The sequence below is a fragment of the Tiliqua scincoides genome, chromosome 9 (assembly GCF_035046505.1).
Source record: "Tiliqua scincoides isolate rTilSci1 chromosome 9, rTilSci1.hap2, whole genome shotgun sequence".
NCBI lineage: Eukaryota > Metazoa > Chordata > Lepidosauria > Squamata > Scincidae > Tiliqua > Tiliqua scincoides.
This window is the reverse complement of record NC_089829.1, coordinates 26,565,436-26,591,162: the sequence shown is the minus strand read 5'-3', so window position 1 is coordinate 26,591,162 and position 25,727 is coordinate 26,565,436. Positions and strand designations below refer to the sequence as shown.

General features: G+C 44.6%; 1 protein-coding gene across 1 annotated transcript in view; it reads left to right on the top strand.

Annotated features, from left to right (window-relative positions):
• ATP2C2 (ATPase secretory pathway Ca2+ transporting 2) overlaps positions 1–24,620 on the top strand; it is a 43,047-nt gene extending 18,427 nt beyond the window's left edge. The window contains exons 12-27 of the mRNA XM_066637954.1: positions 1,389–1,513; positions 2,300–2,397; positions 3,237–3,338; positions 8,015–8,104; positions 10,176–10,277; positions 12,024–12,180; positions 14,187–14,357; positions 16,298–16,395; positions 16,494–16,544; positions 18,141–18,307; positions 19,618–19,686; positions 19,791–19,907; positions 20,743–20,890; positions 22,091–22,186; positions 22,449–22,590; positions 24,502–24,620. Coding sequence (XP_066494051.1) covers positions 1,389–1,513; positions 2,300–2,397; positions 3,237–3,338; positions 8,015–8,104; positions 10,176–10,277; positions 12,024–12,180; positions 14,187–14,357; positions 16,298–16,395; positions 16,494–16,544; positions 18,141–18,307; positions 19,618–19,686; positions 19,791–19,907; positions 20,743–20,890; positions 22,091–22,186; positions 22,449–22,590; positions 24,502–24,620 — 1,852 coding nt within the window. The remainder of the gene's footprint in view (positions 1–1,388; positions 1,514–2,299; positions 2,398–3,236; positions 3,339–8,014; positions 8,105–10,175; positions 10,278–12,023; positions 12,181–14,186; positions 14,358–16,297; positions 16,396–16,493; positions 16,545–18,140; positions 18,308–19,617; positions 19,687–19,790; positions 19,908–20,742; positions 20,891–22,090; positions 22,187–22,448; positions 22,591–24,501) is intronic.
• Positions 24,621–25,727: the final 1,107 nt, after the last annotated feature.

Below are 25,727 nucleotides of genomic sequence, written 5' to 3'. Positions count from 1 at the left end.
AGTACAGCCTAGTTTGGCCTTCTGATTCAACCATTCTTTCTGGCACAGATGAGGGAGAGGTTTCCAAACTGGGAAAAATGATTGCCTTGTTCTCTGTAGTTGATCGATTATGCAGGAGACCTTCAAAAACAGCAGCAGATGTCCAGGTGATGGTGTGGTGGACAGCATCCAGGCCTTTCCCACCTTCCATGAAACACTTGCTTCCTCTGCAAAATATTAACCCTGTCAGCTATAGGTCCTTTGGCATTTAAAAGTGGGCATGGTATATCCTTACAGGGTTTTTCTTTTACAACACATGGGACAGCCCTCTTGTCAAATATAATAAAGACACTGTTTGTGTAATATTTGAAAAATGGATCATGTGGCATTCAAGGGAAGTTTTGGTTCACCCTGGAGAAAAAAAAATTGAAAGCTGGTAATTTGGCCTTTGTGCATTGAAGAAGCAAACAATAAATACAGTCACTGAGAATTTGGAAAGGAAAAGCCTAGACTGGATTTTCCAGAAATTAATTGGAAATGAGATAGGCAAGGGTCAAGTGGTAATGGAGGAAAAACTTGTGGTACTGGCTAATTTCTCAGAAACAGAGATGGTGCCTTTTCCCATTTACCCCAGAGTCTTACAGGTGCTGACTTGCTCAGTGATCCCTTCTTCTCTGAGATCTGAGCTCCTGGGAAATGGAGCAGGGTCTTTTCAGTGAAGGCACCCATCCTATAGAACTCCTTGCCTAGAGACATCCAACAGATACCAAATAAATTAATTCCATTCTATTGTTTTTAGAGTTGTTGTTGGTTTCTTCTGATGTGTAGATCACCTTGGAGCTGCTTAGTAGAAAGGTGATCTGTCCATTTATGCCTGTAATGATAACTAACAAAACAAAATTGGGGACAAAGATCACTGAAACAAACACATACTGTGCATGCAAAGAGTCCCAGTTTCCATCCCTCGCAGCTTCACTTACAGGGCCAGATAGCAAGCAATAGGAAACACCTCTGTGCCAGTAGCATAGCTAGATGGGGTGCAAAGCATTAAGTTTTGCTGGGAGCCTTACCATGCCATGCAAGCAGCCCCTCCCCTTTGGAGCCATTCTGGGTTGTACGCCTCTGTTTTGCTATAGCAGCCTGGAATGGCTCTGAAGTGCAGGGGCTACTTGCACGGCACGGTGAGGCTCCCTGCAAAACATAGTGCTTTGCACCCCCTCTAGCTATGCTACTGATCTACCCTGGAAAGACCCAATCAAGTGGGTTTATTTTTTGGAAAAAAAAAATTGTTTTATACGTTTTATGATCAGGGTATTGAAGCAAGTTGATGCTTGGGTATACTTCCTTACAGGAGTTAGTAAAAGTGCTGATGAAGTTAACACCAGTGGTCAATGATTGTGTGTATTCAGCTTGGCAGTGGCCGCCATCCCAGAGGGCCTTCCCATCGTGGTCACAGTGACGCTAGTATTGGGCGTCTTGAGAATGGCAAAGAAACGGGTCATCGTGAAGAAGCTGCCAATTGTTGAAACTCTAGGTAAGGGAATGCGATACTGGAGCCAAACTGCTGGGAACTGAGTGTGGGAAGTTATTGTTCCAGAGGATCACTGTGGGATGTGAGGTGTTAGACTAAATTGGGGTGGCCAAACTGCAGCTCGCAAGCCACATATGGTTTTTGACATATAATGTGCAGCTCTCTGTAATATGTTGACTGAGCTCATTTTTGCATCACAACTGATATAAAAGGTAATTCTTTTCAAGCTTTGTAATTATTTACTGGGAATAAACTGAGAGTCCACTGGATTAAAATGACTGTATACAATGTATACCCATACTCTGGGTACCTTGAAGGGGTGTCTTAGAGGTCTCCAAAAGGCACTTCTGAAAAGCAAAAACCAAAAGTGCTTTTCTGAAACCTCTTATGACACCCCCCTAAAGACATGGTACCCAGGGTAATTTACCCCTCTGACCCCCCTTTAGCTATGCCACTGCTTGTGGCTCTCAAACACCTGAAATTTATCTTATGTTGCTCTTACGTTAAGAAAGTTTGGCCACCCTGGACTAGATGGAGCTTTGGTCTCAGGTAGAAGATGCCTTCTTGGTTGGCAACCTTCAGTCTTGAAAGACTATGGTATAAGCCTACAGCACCCAGTATTCCCAGGCGGTCTACCATCCAAGTACTAACCAGGCCTGACCCTGCTTAGCTTCCAAGATCAGATGAGATTGGGCTGTTCTTATGAGATTACTTGTTTGAATGTATGCACTCTTACACACACACACAAATTTGGAGCATATTTTTAATTCCGACCATTCCCCTCCTTAGGCTGTTGTAATGTCATCTGCTCAGACAAGACTGGGACTCTGACAGCCAATGAGATGACTGTAACTCAGCTCGTAACTTCGGATGGGTTCAAGGCTGAAGTAAGGACAAATTATTCATTCCTTGCATAATTAAAAAATTTTTTAAAAAAAGGTCTGCTCAAGTGCTCTTATCTGATCTCTCATTTTTAATAGGGTTCCCCCCCCCATACACACAAGCTCTTAATCTGTGTTATCATTCATGAGTTCCTTGGAAGGGGGACAGGAATGCCACTTCTGATCAGGGACATGCAGTGCGGGGGCAGCAGTTGAGGCAGAACTGCCCCATCATTGTCCATGGAAAAGCCACCACACCTGCTTTCACTCAAGGAGGCTCTCTGTACATCTGATTTCTCAGGTGTAAGCAGGCGTGGTGGTTGTAGTGCTTTTCCAAGGACAACAACGGGACAGTTCTGCCTCCCCCTGCACCGCACCACCCTGCTTCTGCTCCCACCCCAAAATCAGTGCTTGCGCTGGTTAGCACTGCCAATATCCATGCATTTGGCAGAATGTATAGAAGAGGCACCTATATGCATACAGCATATATCAAACCCATGCACTCTTTTCAGACCTTCTGCCTAATACATAGAGAGGCATGCAATGCTGGGGGAGGGATCAACAGCTGTGACCTTGCTTCTTCCACTCATTTAATTATTATCTAGTAAAGGTGTTTTCTAGTAAAAGTAAAGCTCTTTCTTTCAGAGGGCTACAAATCAACTTGGCCCATCTGTTTCCAGCTCTTATCACCAAGATTTCTGCATGCTTTTTTTTTTTTCACTGCACTCTCAAAGAAGAGAAGGAGCTTTCTTCAAAGGGCCATTATCTTTGCAACATAAACTATGAGAGGCCAGCCATTCATTCAAATCTGTATGGGTGCCTCTTATGGAATTTTATTTTTCCAGGTTAGTGGCGTTGGGTATAATGGAGAAGGAAATGTTTACCTCTTACCATCCAGAGAAGTCATCAAAGAATTTTCAAATGTCTCCGTGGGAAAGCTTGTCGAGGTCAGTCATTCAATGTTGCTATTATTGAAAGAGTCACTCAAGAGTGGGATGATATAAGAGTGATGAGCTTTTACTGTTCTGCAAGATACTTTGCTCATTTTGAAATAACTGGGCATTTTCTGTTCTTGGGTGATCTCTGGAAAAAATAATGAAACCTTGCAGATTTTTAGTATGAGAGGGGAACAATAACTGTGTAGATGTGCCTATTGGCTAGTGCTTGTGTCATCACCAGCCAACCTCCCTCCTCAAACCCTGGAACAGATTTCCAACTTTAAACCATATATTTGGGGTTTTTTTTTAATTTGATGAAAGGTGAATATACTTATGTATAGCAATGGGCTAACCATCTACCAGATGCGCAAACAGAATGCTGATCCAGCCTTCTAAATCACCTTCTGGGCTTCAACTTGTATTACAAAAGTTGTGCCAAACGCGAGCCACACTCACCCCACATTTAATGCTACGGCTCACTTCAGAAGAGCTTGCCATTTACCACTCATGTGGTAGGAGATCAAGATGGCACTTCTGTCCAGGCCCGTAACCAGGATTCTAGAGGTGGGGGGGGGGCAACTATATTTTCAAGAGGGGCAATGATGTCAGGTATCTATACTGGTGGGCAAAATGAAAGGATAAGTATGGAGAAACATCAAATACCTGTAACTCTCCCAAATTTCATGAAGAGAAAATAATGTGGGTATTTTTTTTTTAAAGATGCATTATCTGCAAAGCCATGTAACAATAATTTGCATAGAATAAATGCATCTCTGCATGCAATGTCAAGTGTATAGCCTGCACAGAAATAACATGCAACAGATCCTTTCATTTACACACCAGTGCTATACACAGGCCTGCAACCCTGCAAAAATAAAACAGATCACTGTGATGCAGGTAGTATTTATTTGTATTGAAAGTGCTTATTTAACACCTATCTAGTGCCTATCTAGCACCTATCTAATGCCTATAGTGCCTATGCAACACCTACCTAGCACCTATATAGCGCCTATCTAACACCTATATAATGCCTATCTAGCACCTATATAGCGCCTAACACCTATATAATGCCTATCTAGTGCCTATGCAACACCTATCTAGCACCTATATAGCGCCTATCTAGCACCTATCTAAAACCTATACAGCGCCTATCTAACACCTATATAATGCCTATCTAGTGTCTATGCAACACCTATAAAGCACCTATCTAACACCTATATAATGCCTATCTAGCACCTATCTAAAACCTATATAGCGCCTAACAGCTATATAATGCCTATCTAGTGCATATGCAACACCTATCTAGCGCCTAGCACCTAACACCTTTATAGCACCTATCTAACACCTATCTAGCACCTATCTAGCACCTAACACCTATTTAACACCTATCTAGCACCTATCTAGCACCTATATAGCACCTGTATAATGCCTAGTGCCTATGCAACACCTAACTAGCACCTATCTAGCGCCTATCTAGCACACATCTAACACCCATATAATGCCTATCTAGTGCCTATGCAACACCTATCTAGCACCTATCTAACACCTATCTAACGCCTATCTAGCACCTATATAGCGCCTATCTAGCACCCATCTAACACCTATATAATGCCTATTGCCTATGCAACACCTATCTAGCACCTATATAACACCTATCTAGCAACTATATAGCGCCTATCTAGTACCTAACACCTATATAGCACCTATATAATGCCTATCTAACACCTATATGGCACCCATTTAACATCTGTATTGCACCTGTCTAGCACCTATCTATCACTTATATAGCACCTATATAGCGCCTATCTAGCAACTATGTAACATTTGTCAATGGCACATTGCTGATGCATTGATACATATTAAAATAAAATTTATTTACATAAAAGCAAGAGGAAAGATATGCTAGTCAATTACAGTAATGCCATTAGAACCCTAGTTTCTTTTTTACAATATTCATTACTTTTAAAAAGCAAAGTACAGAAGATTTGAATTTACTGAAGCTACCTGGCTGAGCTGAATTCTCCCAGCTTTCTGAGAGTTGAATCTCCTTAGAACCAGGGGTTGATCCAGTGCCTGTATTTGGGAGGGGGCCATGAGCACTACCTTCAGAGCCCAGGTCAACCAGGCAGGTAGCTGGTAACCAAACCTGGGCTTATTGCCTCTGTGGACATTGGCTGGGCAGGCAGACCTGGGGCTGGGCTCCCACCTGGACTTGGAGGCCAGGTCTACCTGCTTGGGTAGACCTGGGCTCCTGATTGAGCTTACAGCCTACATAAGAAGAGCCCTGCTGAATCAAGCCAAAGGCCCATCTAGACCAGCTTCCTGTATTTCACAGTGGCCGACCAAATGCTTCAGGGAGCACAAAAGACAGCAAGACACAACCTACATCCTGGTGTCCTCTCCTGCATCTGGCACTGAGGTAGCCTACTTCTAAAATCAGGAGCTTGCACATACCTATCATGACTTGTAACCTGTGATGGACTTTCCTCCAGAAATTTGTCCAATCCCCTCTTAAAGGCATCTAAGCAAGTTGCTATCACCACTTCCTGTGGCAAGGAGTTCCACAGACTAATTACATGCTGGATAAATAAATATTTTCTTTCTAACTCTCCCAACACTCAATTTTAGTGAATGTCCCCTGGTTCTGGTGTTATGGGAGAGGGAAAAGAACATCTCTCTAGCCATCCCTTGCATCATTTTATATGTCTCAATCATGTCCCCCTTCAGGCCTCTGTGGCTATTTGCTGGGTGGGTAGACCTGGGCTCCCGCCCACTCTTGGAGCCCAGGTCTACCTATTTGGGTAGACCTGGGCTCCTGATTGAGCTTAAAGCCTCTGTGGCTGTTTGCTGGGTGGGTAGACATGGGCTCCCATTCCAGCCAATCTCCTTGACACCCGCCCAATGGGTGTTCCTCTGACACCTGATTTTGCTCTCCATCCTGGCAGGCACCCCTCCCTGCTGGCAGGACAGTTGGGGGGGTATGCACCCATGGCCTCCCCCGGATCCACCCCTGCTTAGAACCTTTCCCACACTCAAGTTCTTGGTTCTCTTTAGCTCAAATGCTTTCCATGATTTCTCCCACCAGAAAAAGGGTCTCCCCAGCCCCCAAGCAGCAGCCATTAATTTTAAAAGTCTATCTGAAACGCAAGAACCTGTCCCCATGATTTCTCCAAACAGAAATATTTCTCCCTGCCCCCCCCACAGCAGTACCATTATAGTAATTAGCATGTTCAACAGTGGAAGAAAAAGCACCCCCCCTTCTTCCAGCAAGTACAAGTAGAAATCTCTCCCAACCTTCTTGTAGCTGCTCTTGACCAGCCCCATTCTCCATGTGCTCTGGATGGGGGCAGGGTGACCAGAGGTCATAACTTCCAAGGAGCCCCCCCCAGGACCCTGTTCTACTCACTCTACACACGTGCACTCTCTCTCTCCTCCCCAATCCCTGCTAGAAGCACCAAGCCGTCTTCCTTCCTGTGCACAAAAAATGTTGCAAAAAGGGTTTCAAATCACCCCCAACTGACGCCAGATTAGATAGAGGACAGGTTTGGAAAAAATGCTGGGGGGGGGGGCAAACTGCTGGCTCGGGGGGGCAAAGCCCCCCTGACCCCCCTCTAGCTATGGCCCTGCATTCTGTCCCACTTCCAGAGATGTGATGACATCCTGTGATGACATTCTGCGCATGAATGTAATGTTTAGATGTTGTGTGAACATTAAAAAAAATGTGTAGATGCAAATCATGGTGTCAGTTTCCTCCCCAAAAATTCTGGCATGAACTTCTCAGTGTGGGACTCTGTATATTGGGTGTTGCTAGTGTGCACCCACTTCAAACCTATGTGGCCATCTTGGCGTTTCTTAGGCAGAGCCAGAAGACACTATATCGCTTGTTGCGCTAAATGTGAAGGTAAGGAACAGTATCATCCGAGCTGGCCCCTTGTCTATTTTCACCCTCAAGTGTGCTTTGAGGGATAGTTCCATGTAAACTCACTTGAAAATTCATCTCCAGCTGCACTTATGATGGAATGCCTCTGTTTCTTCTGATTGTGATTGTATAGAAGTGATTGTTATCGAACATGGGGTGGAGGAGATAAGGTTGCAAAAATGAGAGAAAAACTATTCCCTCAATATGTTCAAAACATTTTCCAGCATGTTAGACATTCTCAAAATTTTGTGAATTGAAATCAGAAAAGGGTTAAGATGGATCATCTGTTTGAAACAGTCAACATTAAGACTTCTGCTGATGACAAGAAACAAGGGCCATGGAGTTTATCCTTTTAACCAAGCAGGCTCTCTGAATCCAGGCTTCAGCATACAGCAGTGGTTCCCAATCTCATCTGATCTTGGAAGCTAAGCAGAGTCAGTCCTGGTTAGTACTTGGATGGGAGACTGCCTGGGAATACCAGGTGCTGTAGGCTTATACCATAGTCTTTCGAGACTGAAGGTTGCCAACCAGTGGTTCCCAAAGTTTTTCAACTGGTGGCTCCCTTGACCTACTAGGCCATTGGCTGTCGTTCCCAATTAGGGCTGCAATCCTATACATTGTATATGGCGACAGGTTTTTCTTGAGGATTCCCCATGGAGCCATGGCTTACAGTTGGGGGACCACTGGCATAAAGACTTGGATTCATTCACATCTCCTCCCAATTTTCTCCATCAATATCATGGATAAATAAGCACATCTTTTTCAGGCTGGCTGTGTTGCCAACAATGCGCTTATCAGACAGACAACTGTGATGGGACAGCCAACAGAGGGTGCCCTGATCGCTCTGGCAATGAAGGTGAGATGGCTGTTGTGACTTGCGGGTTCCTGGCTTTAGGTGCAATCCAGCTCTGTTTAAGTTGCCAAAACAATAGCTGACCTTATATAGTGGTTGCCAAAAAGGAGAGAGAATTTAGCGTTGAACAGATCAGGTAATTTATCAAAAGAAGAATCAAATGAGAATCATGGTTACCTGCATATGATAAATTCAAGGCTATAAGGGAACAGGCTGACCCGGGGATCTTGGCTGTGATCCACTTTGTGTGCTCAAGGCTTTAAACATGTGCAGTGTTTAAACATGCGCACTTTAAACATGTCAGCAACTTTTGAACAAAAGGGATATTTGGGGGAGGGTTTTGTTGTTGTTGTTGTTCTTCCTTCAAAGGTTCTGAATTTGAGAAGTTGAGATTGTTACGGCATTTGATTAAGGATCCCTTGCTTGGTAAATTACTTAATAGCCCAGAACAGTTGGTTGACTGTTCACCAATGGGTTTGGGTTAGTGGTCTACAAATTGTCAAGAGCATCAAACTCCATCCTTCAACATGGTACCCATCTTCTAATGTAGCGATTGTCAATGTTTTCCATCTCATGGCACACTGATCTCTATGATACTCTCTATGGTCTTTGCCTCTTGTGATGTCACTTGCAGCTTCCAGGAGACATTGGCAGTCAAAGAGGGACAATTTGTTACTACTGACAGTTGCCCTAGAAACAGAGCCACAGCCACAGAACCCAGAAGAGTTTTTCAGCTATTTGCCACTGCTGTGCTCCAAACTCCTGCATCACACTTACAGACCATTGGTGGCACACCAATGCTGAAAATTGCTGTTCTAGAGCCCAGTGCACAAGAAGGGTGGACGAGCCAGTAGCAGCCACATGGCTTTCTTTTCTGCTTCTTTTCCTGCCTGGTGGTGACCAAGCAGCTACCTGCTGTGCTGTTTCTGTGACATTCTGCCCTTCCTTTCTTCCAGGCCAGCTGAAGGGAGTGGAATGACAACAATGTGTTACTCTGTTTTGAAAGCCAGAAGGAAAGAAAGAGAGCACATAGGGAGGCAAGGCAGGGAGCAAAGTGAGTGCCGTGCAGGTGATTGCAGTCAGAGGGGTAGGGATCCGAGGGGTTGTACTAGTTGAAAGGATTGGCCAAAGCAGTCCCTGCAAAGCCAAAGTTCCTTGCAGAGTTGGACTCATCTAGGACCCCAAGTAGTTTGGCTACTTTCCAAACTATACAGGCTGACAACCCAATCCTAACCAGGGTTGTCGAGGTGGAGTCAGATGGCCCACACTGTATTCAGCACCAGGATTGAGCAGGCTGGAGGTCTCCTTGGGGTAATGGACATTTGTTCCCTTATCCTGGCATCTGTTCCAGGCTTTCAGCCCCAGGAGGGGGAGTAGGATGAGGTTGGGTCCAAACTCACCTGTTGAAGACATCTGGTTTAGGAAATGGACTTCTGATAGAGATCACTCTTGAGTGTTTTGAAGTAGGTAGTCATCAGAGCTTGGAAAATGTGATGTGTGGCATCCTTGCAGCTTACAGGAAAGGACGGAAGGTTAGGTGAGTGTCCATGTGTGTAAGAGACAGGATCAAGGAAAAGTTAGGGTTATCTGAAGACACCTAAGGAGTAGAAGACTTCTCTCTGGGGAATCTGATGGGTAGTAGCAGATCTGCTGCTTGATCAGAATGCCTGCTCTTGCCTTCTGCTCTTGCTCTGCTTGCAGGTTTGTAAAGAAAGCAAATATTACCCCCCTCCCCACCAAAAACCCAGCCATAAGCCTCTATACATGCTGTCTTTTCCAAATCAAAGCAGAGTCAAGCAGCACTGCCCCAGGAACTTCTCGTTATTTGGGGACGTGCAGCCCGTGCCACATTTAAAAATGCCTTGGTAAATTATCCAAAAAGTCACACTTCAAAAGCACAATGGGAAAGTGTTCAAAGGCTTGAGTACAAAAAAAGTCAAATGCAGCTTCTGAAATTCAGCCAGGTTTCAAATGAGTTTTCATCTTTCTGTTTTGGCTTTAATACTGGTGCATGCACAGAATTCTTAAGTGTTATTGTCCTTTCTTTTACCCTCCTTTTTTTAACTTGTTTTAGATGGAACTGAGCAACATCAAAGATATTTACATACGAACAAAAGAGATTTCATTTAGCTCGGAGCAGAAGTGGATGGCAGTCAAGTGCACTCTGAAAAACCAGGTACAAGGAAGTAACTAGAATTTAAAAATTTGAAAGTCCCTAGAATGACCTATGCAAACATGAAAGGTATTTATTTCATTTTCACTCTATCCCTGCTTCAAAAGCTTCAGGGCAAAGTACCCCCTCCCCCATAATGCCAGTGTTTTTTCTCATGACAGGTAGGTGATGCTGAGAGAGAAAGAGCAGGCCAAGGTCACCTTTAGTGGCTGGGTCAGGATTGCAACCTGGGTCTTCTCATCCCTAGTGAAAAAACTGTAACATCACATGTCACCTGGTGGAGAATCGATTTATGAAATCAGGAACCCACCCATTCTTTGTTGCTATGCCAGCTCATTGGAAGTGCACTGCCTGGCATACAGAATAGGTGCATTGCTTCATGAGCCCCCCACCCCCACCCATTACTTTCCATTTTGGTCATTAAGAGGCAGGCGTGTTTCAACCTTTTACAGACACAACATGAAGAATGAGACTTGCAGGCAGGCAGCCTGCATGCTATGGAGAGGAGACGAAGTGGACTTCAACAGGAAGCAGGACAGTTCCTGCTTCTTGTTAATATTCTGACAGTATATTCTGACAGCTGCCTGCCTGCTTCTCTTGCAGTGTCTGTAAAAGCAAGAAACATGACTGCTTGTTAATGAAGAAAACGGAAGGTAATGGGTGGGGGAGTGTGGGGAACTGTGGATAGCTGAAACTGCAGATACCAGATAGCAGATACAGGGGGACATCTTTATACAGGTTGAGGACCCCTTATATCAGGGTGGGCAAACCCCAGTCCACAGGCCATTTGTGGCCCTCAGGGACCCCAGTCTCCAATGAGCTTCTGATCTATCAGAGACTGTTGGAGCCCACACTGGCCTGTGACACCCAGTTGCAATCGCCAGACACAAGCTGCGGGCCAAGTTAGAGCAAGGCCTTTTATAGTCTCCATGTGTTTTCTGCTTTTCCCTGGGCATTTTAACCCCCAAAAGCCTCTGAACAACTTATATCTCCATGTATTTCTGGCTTGGTCTGTATGTTTGGTGTGTGGCAAAAGGGTCATAGTTCTCACATGGTTCTACATGCCTGTATTATAGTTCTCATGTGTACTATAAATAAGCTCTGTAAAATTCATTCATTCATATTAGTTCTATCTCTAATATATTCATTTATGTAAATTTATTCAAATTTGAAATGTAAATTAATTCTTTGTTCCCCAGCCCCTGACACAATGTCAGAGAGATGATGTAGCCCTCCTGCCAAAATGTTTGTCCACTCCTGCCTTATATGGACTTCAAAAAAATGGAATACACTGAAATATGGAACTTTTTTTAGCACCAACATGACTTTTTTTTTTTGTTTACCTTTTCGCCTAAAGAAATAAAATAACAAACTGTGTTTCATGCAAGAACCATGTTTCATGTACAAATTTACTGGAAATATTGTATAAAATTACCTTCAGGCTAAGGCCTATGTGAAACATAAATTAATTTTAATTTATCCCCAAGATCTCTCTTTACGTATATGCAAGTGTTCCAAAATATGGAAAAATCCAAAATCCAAAACACTTCTCAGCCCATGCATTCTGGATAAGGGATCCCTAACCTATACTATACATATAGTACTATATCTGACTCAGCAGAACCCAGTTTTCTACATTCCCTTACAACAAAACAACAACCATAACAGTACCAACCAAAGGAAGGTCTTCATCTAGGATCTGGTTCACTGAGTTCTCTGAATGCTGTTTTGTCTCCTTGCATTCCACAGGGTCCAGAGGAGGTCTACTTCATGAAGGGGGCCTTTCAAGAAGTGATGCAACATTGCAATATGTTTAACAGCAGTGGCATCTCACTCCCACTGACACCACAGCAGAAGGCAGTCTATGTCCAGGAGGAAAAACACATGGGGTCGCTCGGCTTGCGGGGTCAGTCTATGAGTCTGTGTCTCTTGTTTCAGCCTGATCTGCAAGAGTCTCTAGCAAGGAAAAAGTTGAATCCCACAAAATACATGCCTTCCAACTTGTCACACGACATTACAGCCACACACTGGACATTGGTGTGAAGCGCTGCTCAGGCACATGGTCTCCTGGAGTCTATATGGTGACATTTCAGCATATACTTCCATCAGGGATATGTGCAGAATTTAAGAGGGGTTTGGACAAATTTCTGGAGGAAAAGTCTATCGCGGGTTACAAACCATGATGGGTATGTGCCACCTCCTGATTTTAGAGGTGGATTACCTCAGAATGCCAGGTGCAGGGGAGGGTACCAGGACACAGGTTATGTATCTTGCTGTCTTGTGTGCTCCCTGAAGCACTTGGTGGGCCACTGTGAGATACAGGAAGCTGGACTAGATGGGCCTATGGCCTGATCCAGCGGGGCTCTTCTTATGTTCTTATGCCTCCCTCCTTGCTGTGCAATTGTAGCCTATCCATTCCAGAAAAGACAGTGCGGCATCCCGCTTTTATGCAGACCAGTGGTTCCCAAAGTGTGTGTTGCAATGCCTTAGGGCAGTGGTTTTCAAACTCTCCAGGAGAGTTTGAGCCGCTGTAAGTTCTTGCGGGGGCGGAGGGGAGGCAGCTGGGTGGGGTGGAAGGCAGCGGCGCGATCCCCAGGATTGCGCTGCTCAGGGGGCTGCAGGGGCTTGGGAGAACGTACCCAAGCCTCCTGCAGCCTCCCCAGGGTGTGGGGAGCCCAGTGCGAACCTTTGAAAGAGCTCCCTGCAGCAGTGAATGTAAAAGTGGAGCGATCGCGCCCCACCTCTGCTAAAGCGGAAGTGGAGTTTGATCGCTTCACTTTCACTGCTGCGGGGAGCCATAACAAAGGTTCGCACCGGGTTCCCTGCACCCTGGGGAGGCTGCAGGAGGCTTGGGTAAGTGCTCCCAAGCCCCTGCAGCCCCCTGAGTGGCGTGATCCTGGGGATCACACCACTGCCTCCTCCCTGCCTCCAGGCTGCCCCCACCCCTTAAGGGGGCAGAGCCCAGGGCCCACAGGCTGGGTTGTCGAGACGCCCCAGTTTGAAAAGCCCTGCCTTAGGGCTTTGCAGCACGCTCACAGGAGTGCTACAAGATGTTCATACCTGTTCTCCTGGACACTGTCATCTTGGTTCTCATGAACTCTCATTAGATTTGGGAGCCACCATCTTGGATCGCATGAGATTTTGTAAGATTCAAGATGGTGGCGCCTGGCTGAACCAGGAAGAAGAGGCTTCAAGGGCATTGTGACCCATTTAAGTTTGGGAACCACTGATAGGCTAATGAGTGAAGAAAGCAGCAATGTCTTTGAACTACACTCTACCCAAGACTTCCTTGCACTTGAAGGGTACACCAGTACTGCCTCCCCCTTACCTGGTAATGAGCCAACCTCCCTTGACTGGAAAAGGACAAGGGGGATGGAGCAGATGAGAAAGGGTGGAGAGGAGAGTGGTGGACTAGAGCAGGGGTGTCTAAACTTTTTGGCCAGAGGGCCGCATCAAATATCTGGCACGGTGTTGAGGGCCGGAAAAAAATTTAGATATAAAATTTATTTAAATAAATTAGAGTTGGAACTTAGATGAGTGAATAAATGAATTAATGGGCTCATTCTTTCAACCTCTCTGGCCATTGAATACCCTCCAGATGCAACCAGAGCATAGTTCCAGTCACGCTTGGCCAAGTGGGCCAGAGGCTTTCAAGGGACAAGAGGCTGGCTGCGGGCCAGATAGAGGCTTGTTGCGGGCTGCATCTGGCCCCCGGGCCGGGATTTGGAGACCCCTGGACTAGAGCATCAGAGAGAGCAGAGGCCAGTGGGAAGAGTGGCCATTCAATGTTGCAGGCAGCATTCTGGGGTGGGTATCTGGTCTATTGCAGTAAGTTCATCCTTATGACATGGCTAATCTATTTGCAAGCAGCGACAGGAAAATAACTCATTTTTGCTGCCTCTCCCTTCCTAGTGCTTGCTCTGGCATCTGGTCCAGAGCTTGGAAGGCTAACATTTTTGGGTCTCATTGGAATTATTGACCCTCCAAGAAATGGAGTCAAGGAAGCTGTTCACATCCTCACTGAGTCTGGTGTATCTGTGAAAATGATAACTGGAGATGCCTTGCACACCGCTTGGGCCATTGGTGAGTAAAGAGGTTTCTGCCCCAAGAATCTGCAGGACTAGAACCAAGGGTCACCCTGCAAAACTAATGGGCGGGAGATCTGGGATGAAAGAAGGAGGCTTTACACAATGCTTAGTCAGTTTTTGGAACTCATTTCCACAAGATGTGGTTGCAATCATTAGCTCGGATGGAGGACTTGGAGAATGAAGAACAGGTCTATCAATGGCTAGTACTTATGATGGCTGTGAGCCACCTCTGCGTTCAGCAGCAGTCAGCCTATACATGCTAGTCGCAGGGGAACAATGTTGGAAGAGAAGCTTACCTCGCTCTTCTGTTTGTGGGCTTCCAAAGGGCAGCTGTTGAGCCACTGTAGGAAACAGGATGGGCCCCCTTAGGCCTGCTCCAGCAGTCAAACTCTGCTTATTATTCTTTGAGAGTGTTGCCCAGTTTGGTCAAAGAGGATTAGACAGCACCGACTGTGTTTATTGGTCTTTCCCTTTATTGCAATACATTTTGTGCATCCTTTAGATACACACTAAAAAATCTGTATTAAATATATGTTGTGTCTTACCCTGCTGTCTGGAATCCAAATCTCTGTGCACATGTCTTGCAAAAAAATGTAATGAGGTCCCAAGGTCCTGAAATCTTTTGTTTCAGTCTTGGTTTCCCTCCATTTTACATAGTATTCTTCTTTCACCATAACTGCTATGTGATAAAATTGTTTAAGCCAGTCCCTTATTTCAGGTCTATTCAGTTCTCTCCACACTTGAAGTGAAAGCATTTTAGAGGCAACTAGTAAACTATGATACCAGTTCTGAAAACTCTTACTTACAGAGATCTGATTAAATCCCAAATTTATCTCTGGGGTTCATAATTTCTGACACTCTGTTCAGTGGCTAAGTGGGCCCCCACTCAGAACTGCAGAATATAATAATCACAATGAAAGGAAGCAAAGATGCCTTTGCTCCATATCCTTCAGAGTCCAACCTCTAGGGTTATTTGCTATGCTTATACAATACAATATATTGCTTGCCCACCCAAAAGAACCAATCCACATCATAAAACTCAGCTGGGATCCCTTCTCCTTCTTGGCTACCTCTACAGACAGCCCTGGCCTCACCCTTTCCAAGAGGATAGATACCTGCTCAATCTTTCCCGGGTCCACCTTCTCCCTAGGTACCAGCTCATCTTTTTGGCCAGCTTGATATAGGCTCTATTTGTTTTTCAACTAGAAAATAGCAGGAAGTGATGACACTAGCATACCTCTAGCATGCTTCTAGCCCAATTCTGTTGAATTCATTAACAAATGACAAAGGCATGGAGGCCACCATTTTTACCATAATGCATGGAGGTTGCCATGCTTAAAAGCACCGGGCTCGAAAGACATATTGCTAGCATGGTGAGCATACTAGAAGCTGAAAAACAAATGTGATCCTAGCATGCTAGAAGGAGATTAAATTTTTTGCCCAATGTTGCATATATGCAACAGGGATCAAATGTGTACACCTGTGGGCTGGGCAGAAACGGGTTAACAAACAGCTCTCTAGCACGTGCCAGTGCTACTAGCACTACTCTTTACTCACTGAAAAAACAAACACAGCATAGATTGCCATAGCCCCGCCATCCTTGAAGAAGTCAGGTAACAGATCAGGAGCCAGTGCAGGCTATCCTGGGTCCTAGCTTCTCCCCGGTTGCCGCCTTCAGCAGAGTTGATTCTGGCTCCCAGCCAGGGCTGTTGGCAGCTTCCCTGCAATTGTTTTATCAGTTTATGTGATCAAGTAATGCAGCCACAGAATAAGGAGGGATTGTTCAATTGAATTGGCATGTTGTAAATACACACACACGCATGTTGCTAATCTAGACCTGGATTTCAGTTGCATGTTTTCTTCAGAAGTTTCTTGTCAACTGCTATTTTTGTGTCTGCTGAGAAGAGCAAGCATGACATGGGTTTCTCATTGCAGGACGGAATATTGGTCTGTGCAATGGGAGAATGAAAGCTATGTCTGGGGAGGAGCTGGACAACATCACAGAGTCAGCATTGTCCTCTGCAGTCAAAAATGTAATGGACTTTGAAGGGGTTCCAGATGCATGGTGTGTGAATGTTCTTAAACAAACCGCCCACCTCACATAGATCTCCTTTTTCTCCTCATCATCCAGGTTTCCATCTTCTACCGAACAAGTCCAAAACACAAACTTAAAATCATCAAGGTATCTGCAGACCCCAAATGAGAGGTGTCTACCTTTCCCCCAAAGAGACCAGATCTGATTTTACTCCACGCTGATCACGGCTTTGCTTTGAATATTTCCACTGGCTGTAATGACCTCTCAGCTGAAACTACATTTTCCTTGCATTGCCCTTCTTCTCTTGCAGCTTGTCCAGGGAAGAGTTGCTTGCCAGTTCTTTGCTGTAAATAAGGGAGTAGGGAGAGGAGGCCAATAATTTATGTAAATCATGGTGTGTCTAGTCCAAATCATGGTGTGTCTTTATCAGAGATACCCCAGTGATGCTCTTATCTTCTAGCAATTACATTGCATCACCCCCATGATGAACCTCTCCCTGCCCCCTGTTCTAGACCATACAGAATGAATTACAACGGGCACAATCCTAACCAGGTCTATTCAGAAGTAAGTCCTATTTTGTTCAATGGGGCTTGCTCTCAGGAAAGTGTGGTTATATAAAGTATATCCCAATGATATAGAACAGGGGTGCCCAAACCCCAGCCCTGGGGCCCCTTGCGGCCCTCGAGGCCTCTCAATGCGGCCCTCAGGGAACTCCCAATCTCCAATGAGCCTCTGGCCCTCCAGTGATTTGTTGGAGCCCACACTGGCCCAACGCAACTGCTCTCAGTGTGAGGGCAACTGTTTGACCTCTCGGTGAGCTGTGGGATGAGGGCTCCCTCCACTGCTTGCTGTTTCACATATGTGATGCAGTAGCAGGGAAAGGCCAGCCTTACTTTGTGCAATGCCTTTTATAGGCCTTGAGCTATTGCAAGACCTTCATTCATTCATAAGTTCATCTTTAATATATTCATTTATGTAAACATATGTAAATTTATTCAAATTTGAAATGTAAATTAATCCGTTTTTTCCCCAGCCCCCGGCACAGTGTCAGAGAGACAATGTGGCCCTCCTGCCAAAAACTTTGGACACCCCTGATATAGAACATGATGGTATTATTCATAAATACAAATTTTTCCAAAAGGTTTTCAAAATTTTGGCCACTGGTGGTGTCATGCCGCCCCCCCCCAGGGTGTCACCTGGTGTGGTCCACACACCCCGCATCCTCCTAGTGATAACCCAGGCCAATTTCTTGTTCCACTACCATCGGCCACACACCAGCAATACACTGTCTCAGAGTAGGATGGAGTCTTTCCTACCTTTCTGTCTCCTGGACAATTATGGGCAAATTGACAATATTCATTGTTTACATGATTGATTGGGTGGGAGCCTCCTGATCACATTTGCATGAAGATGTCTCTTTGAATTAAAACTTATTGAATGGACAAATCATATCTAATAAGAGCTTATTTCTTGATCAACTGCAGTCTCATTGGGAATTATTAATGCTCACTACTTATGAGAAACCAAACTCTAAGTGGTTAGCCTATCCAGATTGTATGCCTCTCTCCTGCATAAAATATTTTGTGTCCTTAAAAGCTGAGACTTCTATCCTGGGCATTTAACCCATTTCTTGCTGTGAATAATGACTCGCACCTACTCCGCATTTTTTTTGAAAGGTCGAATTTGCATCTGCATGAGGAATTCACCAAGACTGAAGTTTACATTCATTTCTCATTTCCTCAGGCCTTACAGCAGGGTGGCGCCATTGTGGGAATGACAGGGGATGGCGTAAATGATGCTGTAGCTTTGAAGTCGGCCGATATTGGGGTTGCCATGGGAAAAGCAGGCACAGATGTCAGCAAGGAGGCGGCCAACATGATCCTGGTGGATGATGACTTCTCAACAATCATGTAAGTGGGTTGGCAGAATATGGCAGCGATCCTGTGCACACTGACCTGGGTGTAAGTTCCGGAGCAGAATATAGTGGGACTTATTTTTGAGCATACATATATAGGATGCTTGATGGTTGACACATTGGGTCAAGAATTTTTATTTCATATATTCATTTCAAATGTTTATACCCTGCCTTTCAATTCCTGGAGAGACTATCAAGATGTTTTGGGCATGAGAACTTTGACACTAACAGCTATGTTCATAAGGGGCTCTCATGCATGTAATGGCTATTCCATTCATCTCAGCAGGCAAAACTGATTGAATGAACATGAATTTGAAGTCACCTTGTACTGAATCAGATTATTGATCCACTAGTTCAGTACATAAGGGCCCTCCTTATCTGTGGGGGTTGAGTTCCAGACAGCCCACCTCCATGGATAAGAAATTCCAAAGATGCTGGGGTCCACTAATGGACAATTACTTACCTGGAGCCTCCAGAGGCCTCCTCTGTGTCACGTCAGGCCAGCAACCCACTCCATTGGCCTCCGCAGTCTACAGAGCCTACAGAAGACTCTGGAAGCTACTTTCAGTTTTTGGAAGCAAATGGAAGTTGCCATCAAAAACCAGAAGTAGCTTCCAGAGGCTTCTGGAGGCCATTCTGAGGTCCATGGAGACCAGTAGAGGTGGTCACCAGTGCGGCATGATCCAGAAGAGATGTTCAGAGGCTCCAGGTACATTATTGAGGGGAACTTCCAGAGGCACGCATGTGAACCTTCTATATCCGTAATTGGACCCGCAGTTTCAGGACCCGCAAATGTGGAAGGTCCATTGTATTGTCAACACTAACAGGGCTTCAGATAAAGGTCTTTCCCAGCTCAGCTTGGAGATGCTGCATGGAGTTCCATACACTAGAAATAGAGCCCATCCACCCACCCGCCGCCCCCTCTCTGTGCTCTCTTCTTCAGATGACTGTGGAACACCTTTTTTACTTTGCAAAGTTTTTAAATTATGATGTTATTTTAATGGACTGATTTTGATGTTGCTTTTTAAAAAAAGTATTCTGAATTCATTTTCATCACTTTTATTTTGAATTCATTACATTTGCATTGTGTTTGGTTGTCCAACATTTTGTTAGCTACCCTGTGTTCCCTCTGAAGAAGGGGAAAGAAATTCTGAATATAAATAAATGCATTAGATAGGTAAATACATAAATAGCACCTGCTTCCATCAGAATCTAGAACAGGTTTTGCAGTTCTTGGACAAATCATAGGAACGGGAATAGAAACACACTTTCTACAAGAATAAAATATTCCCCCTTTTCCAACAGGAATGCAATTGAAGAGGGAAAAGGCATATTTTACAACATCAAAAATTTTGTCCGGTTTCAGCTCAGCACGTAAGTAGCCATTTGCTCAGGCCAGGAGAACAAACCAAATTTTGGAACCTACAAAGATTTAATTTGGCCTTCTCTCTCTCTCTCTCTCTCCCCCCCCCCCACAGGAGCATCTCAGCTCTGAGTTTAATTACTCTGTCAACAGTACTCAATTTGCCCAATCCTCTCAATGCTATGCAAATCTTATGGATCAATATTATAATGGATGGACCTCCAGCGCAAAGGTGAAGGCATGAGATGGAAACTCAAGCTAAATAGCCCCTTTTACATTTATCTTCAACTGCAACTCTATATACATGAGTAAACCCCATTGAATACTGTGGAACTTACTTCTGAATAGATATGCATAGGATTGTGCTGTAAATCTGTTTTTGAAATATTTCAAATTATTTCTTCAGGATGTTTAAATAAGAAATGAGACTTTCAAGATTTTTGTTTTAATAGTGTTCAGAATTGGGCATGAACAGTGAATTTAGTATGAATGCTGATATACCTCCTTCCATCAAAACTCCAAAAGACAGAAAATGTATCCCAGGAATTTGCAGTGGCATTTGATGCCTCAGTTGTAGTGAAATGGGAGTCGATAATGCTCTATATATCTTCCATGAATCCCCATAAGTTGACAGGAAGCTTTTAGGCACCCCCCCCCCATTTCTTACTCTTCCCAAGTGTTGACATTCCTCTCCAATTTCCTTGTTCCCCTAGAGTAGGGGGTTACTAGCCTTGAGAGTGTGAAAGGCCCATGTGTGACATTTCTGGAGTTGGCTGGGAGATGTACTGACAGAAATGTCATTACCACATAGACGCATGGCACATTGATGCAATGGCATTGAGCCACTGATGTATGGAATCAGCAGCTTCCATGTGGCTGCTCTAATGTGTGAACTGGCTCTCAGGAAGCAACTGACAGGTGCAGGCCTTCAGCATGGGGTGCGGGACACAGTATGGGTCTGAGGTGCAATTTTGTAGGGAACTATGTGGATTCCATCAGCGAAATTCTCAGAGAAAAAATCAATGGCTAATCAACCTGTACTAACAACAAAATTTTTCCGGAAACAGTCTGGGTGTTGAACCAGTGGACAAAGATGCCATCAAGCAGCCTCCAAGGAACATTTCAGACACAATTCTCAACAGGTCCCTGATTCTGAAAATCTTCCTATCGGCCACCATTATCATCAGTGGCACCACATTTGTCTTTTGGAAGGAGGTGAGAGCAATCCTGTGGCAGAAACCAACTTAGGCCACAAACAGTGCTTCAAAGCAACTTTAATGTGATATATTGTTGTTCCCTTAATTGATATCTCAACATTTTTAAAGATCTGAAAAGACCAGGGGAGGCCGCATGCATATACAGTTGACACAAGCCAAGACATTAACTGGGAAATGGCTAGTTTGGTTGATTGTCTTGTGACTTCTTGTTCAAGCATGTTAATTCCCCCCCCCCCCCCACACACACACACACAAATAAAAGCAAGTGTGAAAAGGCAAAAACATCAGACAATGCAGCATAAAACCAATACAAATTCAGGACTAACAGTGCAACCTTATAATATCTTCCTGTGAGTAAGCCACATTGAACACAATGGGGTTTACTTCTGAGTAAACATGCATAGGCTTGTCCTGCAAGTTTTTTTTTCAAAAGCTGAGCAAATTAAAAAAAAAATACTGCTTGGAGTCTAAATAAATTAGCATAGGTGTCAGGTGAGGAGAGTGGTCGACCTGTGGGATCACTGAGAATCCATCTTTCTTTCACCACCTACCTATTTGATAGGGGTATTCACAATGACTCTGATATGTGGGCAGGTAAATGATCCTAAATCCAGCCCTGGGGATGGGAATCAATCTGCTGTTTTGAACTGGTGGAGAAGGTACAATAATTCAGGAAGGGTGTCTCTCAAGGAGCAGGATTAGAAAGGCTAAGATTCTGTTCCTGAAGAACCAATATTACCAGTTCAAGATCCTCCAGGATTTCTAGCGGATTCCTATAATTTGTAAAATTAAAAAAAAAAAAATCCAGCAGAAGAAAGATCTTCACCAGCAATTTCCTTTACCGCTCTCAATGCCTTGTGGGCAGTAGCACACAAAGCTATAAATCTAAAGTGAGTGGAAATAAGGTGTACTGTACAATCATTTTTTGGGTCTTGTTTTTACCCTACTGCCTTCCAACAAATGTTCCTGTCCTCCGTTCATCATTTTGGTGGAGATTAAAGGCCATGTGTGGAGATTAAAGGCTTGGCATTCTTACACATCTAATCTTGCCTGCAAAAGCCAGAGCAGATTTCCAAGGTGACCATGACTTCCCAAACAAAAGGCTCATTGTGTAACTAGGAAAGTTGACTTCATCCATGCTCCAACAGTCCACCAGACTCTTGCTCTGACAAGTGTATGTTGTCACGTGTGTTTCTAGATTCCAGACAGTGGCATCACGCCACGGACCACAACAATGACGTTCACCTGTTTCGTCTTTTTTGACCTATTCAATGCCCTGACGTGTCGCTCGCAGGTGAGATGAGGGTTATAATGTCTAAATGCTTGAGTAGCGTATACAGTTATGAAACAGATTTTTAAAAGGTAAAATAGGCTAATTACACATTTCCCGTCTAATGAACAACTGCTGTATTTTTACCAGTTTTAAAATATCCATTACTAATTTTGTTTGATTCTAGGAAAGTTTCTTTACAGGCAGTAGCCTGGATTATTGCAGTCTGTACACATTGTGAGATTGAATCTCTCTCCTCCACCCTCATGTCTCTTTTTCCCCCCAGACAAAACTGATATTTGAAATTGGTCTTTTCCGAAATCGCATGTTCTTATATTCTGTGCTGGGGTCTATTTTGGGTCAGATGGCTGTTATTTACATTCCTCCATTGCAGAAGATCTTCCAGACAGAGAACCTAGGAGTATTAGGTGAGTCCAGTTGCAAAGACAATAGCTGAAGCTCTGTAACAGGGTTGGAATTATTTCGGGAGGGATTTAAAGCCACAGCAACAGATGACATGGAGTCTAATTATATTGGTCGGGGAGGGAGGGAGGCAGGGGCTGGTGGGTAATGAAGCATCAGTAGCTATCAGCTGCAATGACACTCCTCACTGCAAGTAAGGCCACACCTGGAGTACTGACAGACAAAAGAAAATCTTCCTTTACCCAGTGTGTAATTAGTCTGTGGAACTCCTTGCCACAGGATATGGTGATAGCATCTGACCTAGAAGCCTTTAAAAAGGGACTGTACAGATACCTGGAGGAAAAGTCCATCATGTACTTTTCCATCATGTACTAAAACCACAATATGTATGTCCTGGTTTTAGAAGTAGGCTACATCCAAATGCCAGATGCAGACGATGGCACCAGGATGCAGGTTTCTTATAGTCTTGTGTGCTCCTGGAGAAACTGGTGGGCTGCTGTGAAGTATAGGAAGCTGGACTAGATAGGTCTTTGGCCTGATCCAGCAGGGCTCTTCTTATGTTCTTACTTTTGGACTAGTGATGGGAAAGCAGATGGGGGGAAACATCTCTTGAAACTGTGGATCAGAGTTCATCCCCCAGCTTTGGAAAATGGTTCAGTTTATCCCAAGCCCAGTTTGATTTTTTTCATGCTTTCGATTATGTCAGTGCTTCTCAAACTTACCTTCATCACGACACCTCAGCGCTGGGAAGGAAGTGACAATGATGCAACAACGCGCTTGTGCGATGTTGTCATCACCACTTACTTCTGGTTTGGAGGCTGAATGCAAGCCTAAAAATAATGGTAAGGAGGTCAGGGTGGGTGAGAGGGCTTTTTCAAGTAGGAGAAAACTACGTCCAGCAACTCTGTCCCCCATGCTGAGCTTCCTGCTGCTGTTTGTAGGCTCATGCCACGGTTTCACTGCTGGCTAGCAGGTTTCCCACGATGCCCCACAGAGTGCCTTGCAATGCCCCAGAGCATTGCAGTGCACACTTTGGGAACCTCTGGATTATGTCACTGGGAATGCAACAGTGTCTGAATTCTCCTCCCCACTGCTCACTATTCCAATGGAAACAGTGAAATAGAGGGAGAGAAGTCTTTGTCCCAGTCCAGAACCTATCATACTGTGACCCTCTGCTGCTAAGAAAACTGTATTTCTCAGCATTCCAGGCACTGGAGAAGGAGAAGACTTTTCCCTGCCACTGGTGGAGCAGCAAGGAAGGTTAATAGGATTGACGAGAGGGAAAGGGTATTTAGAATCTGATAGGAGTACATGATTTCTTCTCCACCTCAACTTACATTCCAAGAAGAAAAAATTGATTTTGGAGTGCAACACTTGTGTCATATGACACAGGCATCCCAACCTGCCATGATTCGTATTTCAGAGCCAGAACTGCCAAATTCATATTGTGGTGGTCCCCAAACTTCCCACGGTCACGATGCCTGTCGTGCTGCTGGTGCGGAGTTTGGCACCTGTAAGTAATTCGCGACGTCACCACCAATTACTTCTGGATTGCGAGACCATGAAAATGGTGGTACGGGTGGTGGGCTTTTCGTGCAGTGAAAACCTTGCATATGGAGCTCTGCCTGTTGAGCCTCTGCTCCATAGTCTTCAATGTTGTGTCCTTGCTGCCAAGCAGTCTGGATGGCAAGCATCCCGTGTCATCCTTGTCCATTTGCCACATCACCCCCCAGAGCTGTGCCTCACTCTGGCAACCGCTAGCTTATTGGTACAGAAAGATAGGACCTGGCTCATGTTCCACTGGCGAGTCCGGTAGGCAAGAGTTTGAGAACGGCTCTAAGCACTTAAGTGATACTTATCACTCTCTCCTTCTGCAATACAAATAGCTTTTTTCTTTTTCTCTCCTTCCTGGTCAGATTTGTTGTTTCTCATCGGCCTGGCTTCATCAGTTTTTATCCTATCAGAACTTGTCAAAATGTGTGAAAAACACTGCTGCAGAACAAAGACAGATGATGGCCAGCAGGAAGCCGTGTGACTGCAAGTTTTTCCTCTACGTGGAATGCTGTTTGAGATCAACTGTGAGCTTCTGGGGTTTCCGCAGGACTCACCAATCCTATTTTTATACATCTATGAAAATTTCAAGTGACTCTTGATCAACAGTTCTATGGTTGCCCAACCAAATTTCTTCCATATTTCCCCATCAAATCCATGAAGGATACATTGCTCCCAACTGTACAGCTGTACAATTCATGCATCTCACCATATTGTCCGCTATAAAGCAAGGGGATGGTGTGGATGGACTGGAAAAATTACAGCACAATTATGTTAGTTTATTTATTTAACTTGAAATAAACCTTTTGTTAATAAAATGTGTTTCCTAAAAGCCAGTTAGGACAATAGGTTGAAGGGCTGGGAAGAATGAGGCTTAACACTGACAACTGGTGTACAGGATGACATTGAGTCAGGTGTGCTCTCTCTCTCTCTCTCTCTCAGCCTCATCTCCGTCACAGTATTGTTACAAGGATAAAATGGTCAGTGGGTGGCATCAGGGGCTGGCCAAGTCAAGAATTGACTCACACCCTTCAGAAGGTTCACCTGGTTGATGCTTCTCCTGAACCCTCAGAACTGGTGGTATTGATAGCACCCATTGCGGAGCCATCACCATGGCAAGCCCTGTGTAGGCCTCTGTGCCACAGCCCTCAGAAACCTGACACCAGCACTGACTATGGGGGTGCAGACTATCTCTGCTGCCCTGGAAGAAATATGGGGCAAAATGTAAATGAATTTATTGCTGCATTTTGTGGGAATGAGTATCTTCATGGGCACAGGCAAACAATGGAATTATACTGCTACAAACAAATCACACCGTGGCCAGTTACCTGTCTTAGTGTTGTTGTTAAAGAAGGAAATTCTCTTGGAGGCATCTCTGCAAAGGACTTTCTCCAAGTTGTCAGTTCAGCACAGAAGTGAGAGAGAAGGTGCAGGCCAGCCTGCAGTCACCCTCAGTAATGGACAGCACCAGCTTCTGATGCCAAAACCAAACCAATACTGCAAGTCTTATTTCATTGTGTAGAAATAAGAGAGTTGCACAACAGTCACTGGACTGCCACTGGATTGTGGCGTTTTTTTGGAAGCTTTCAGC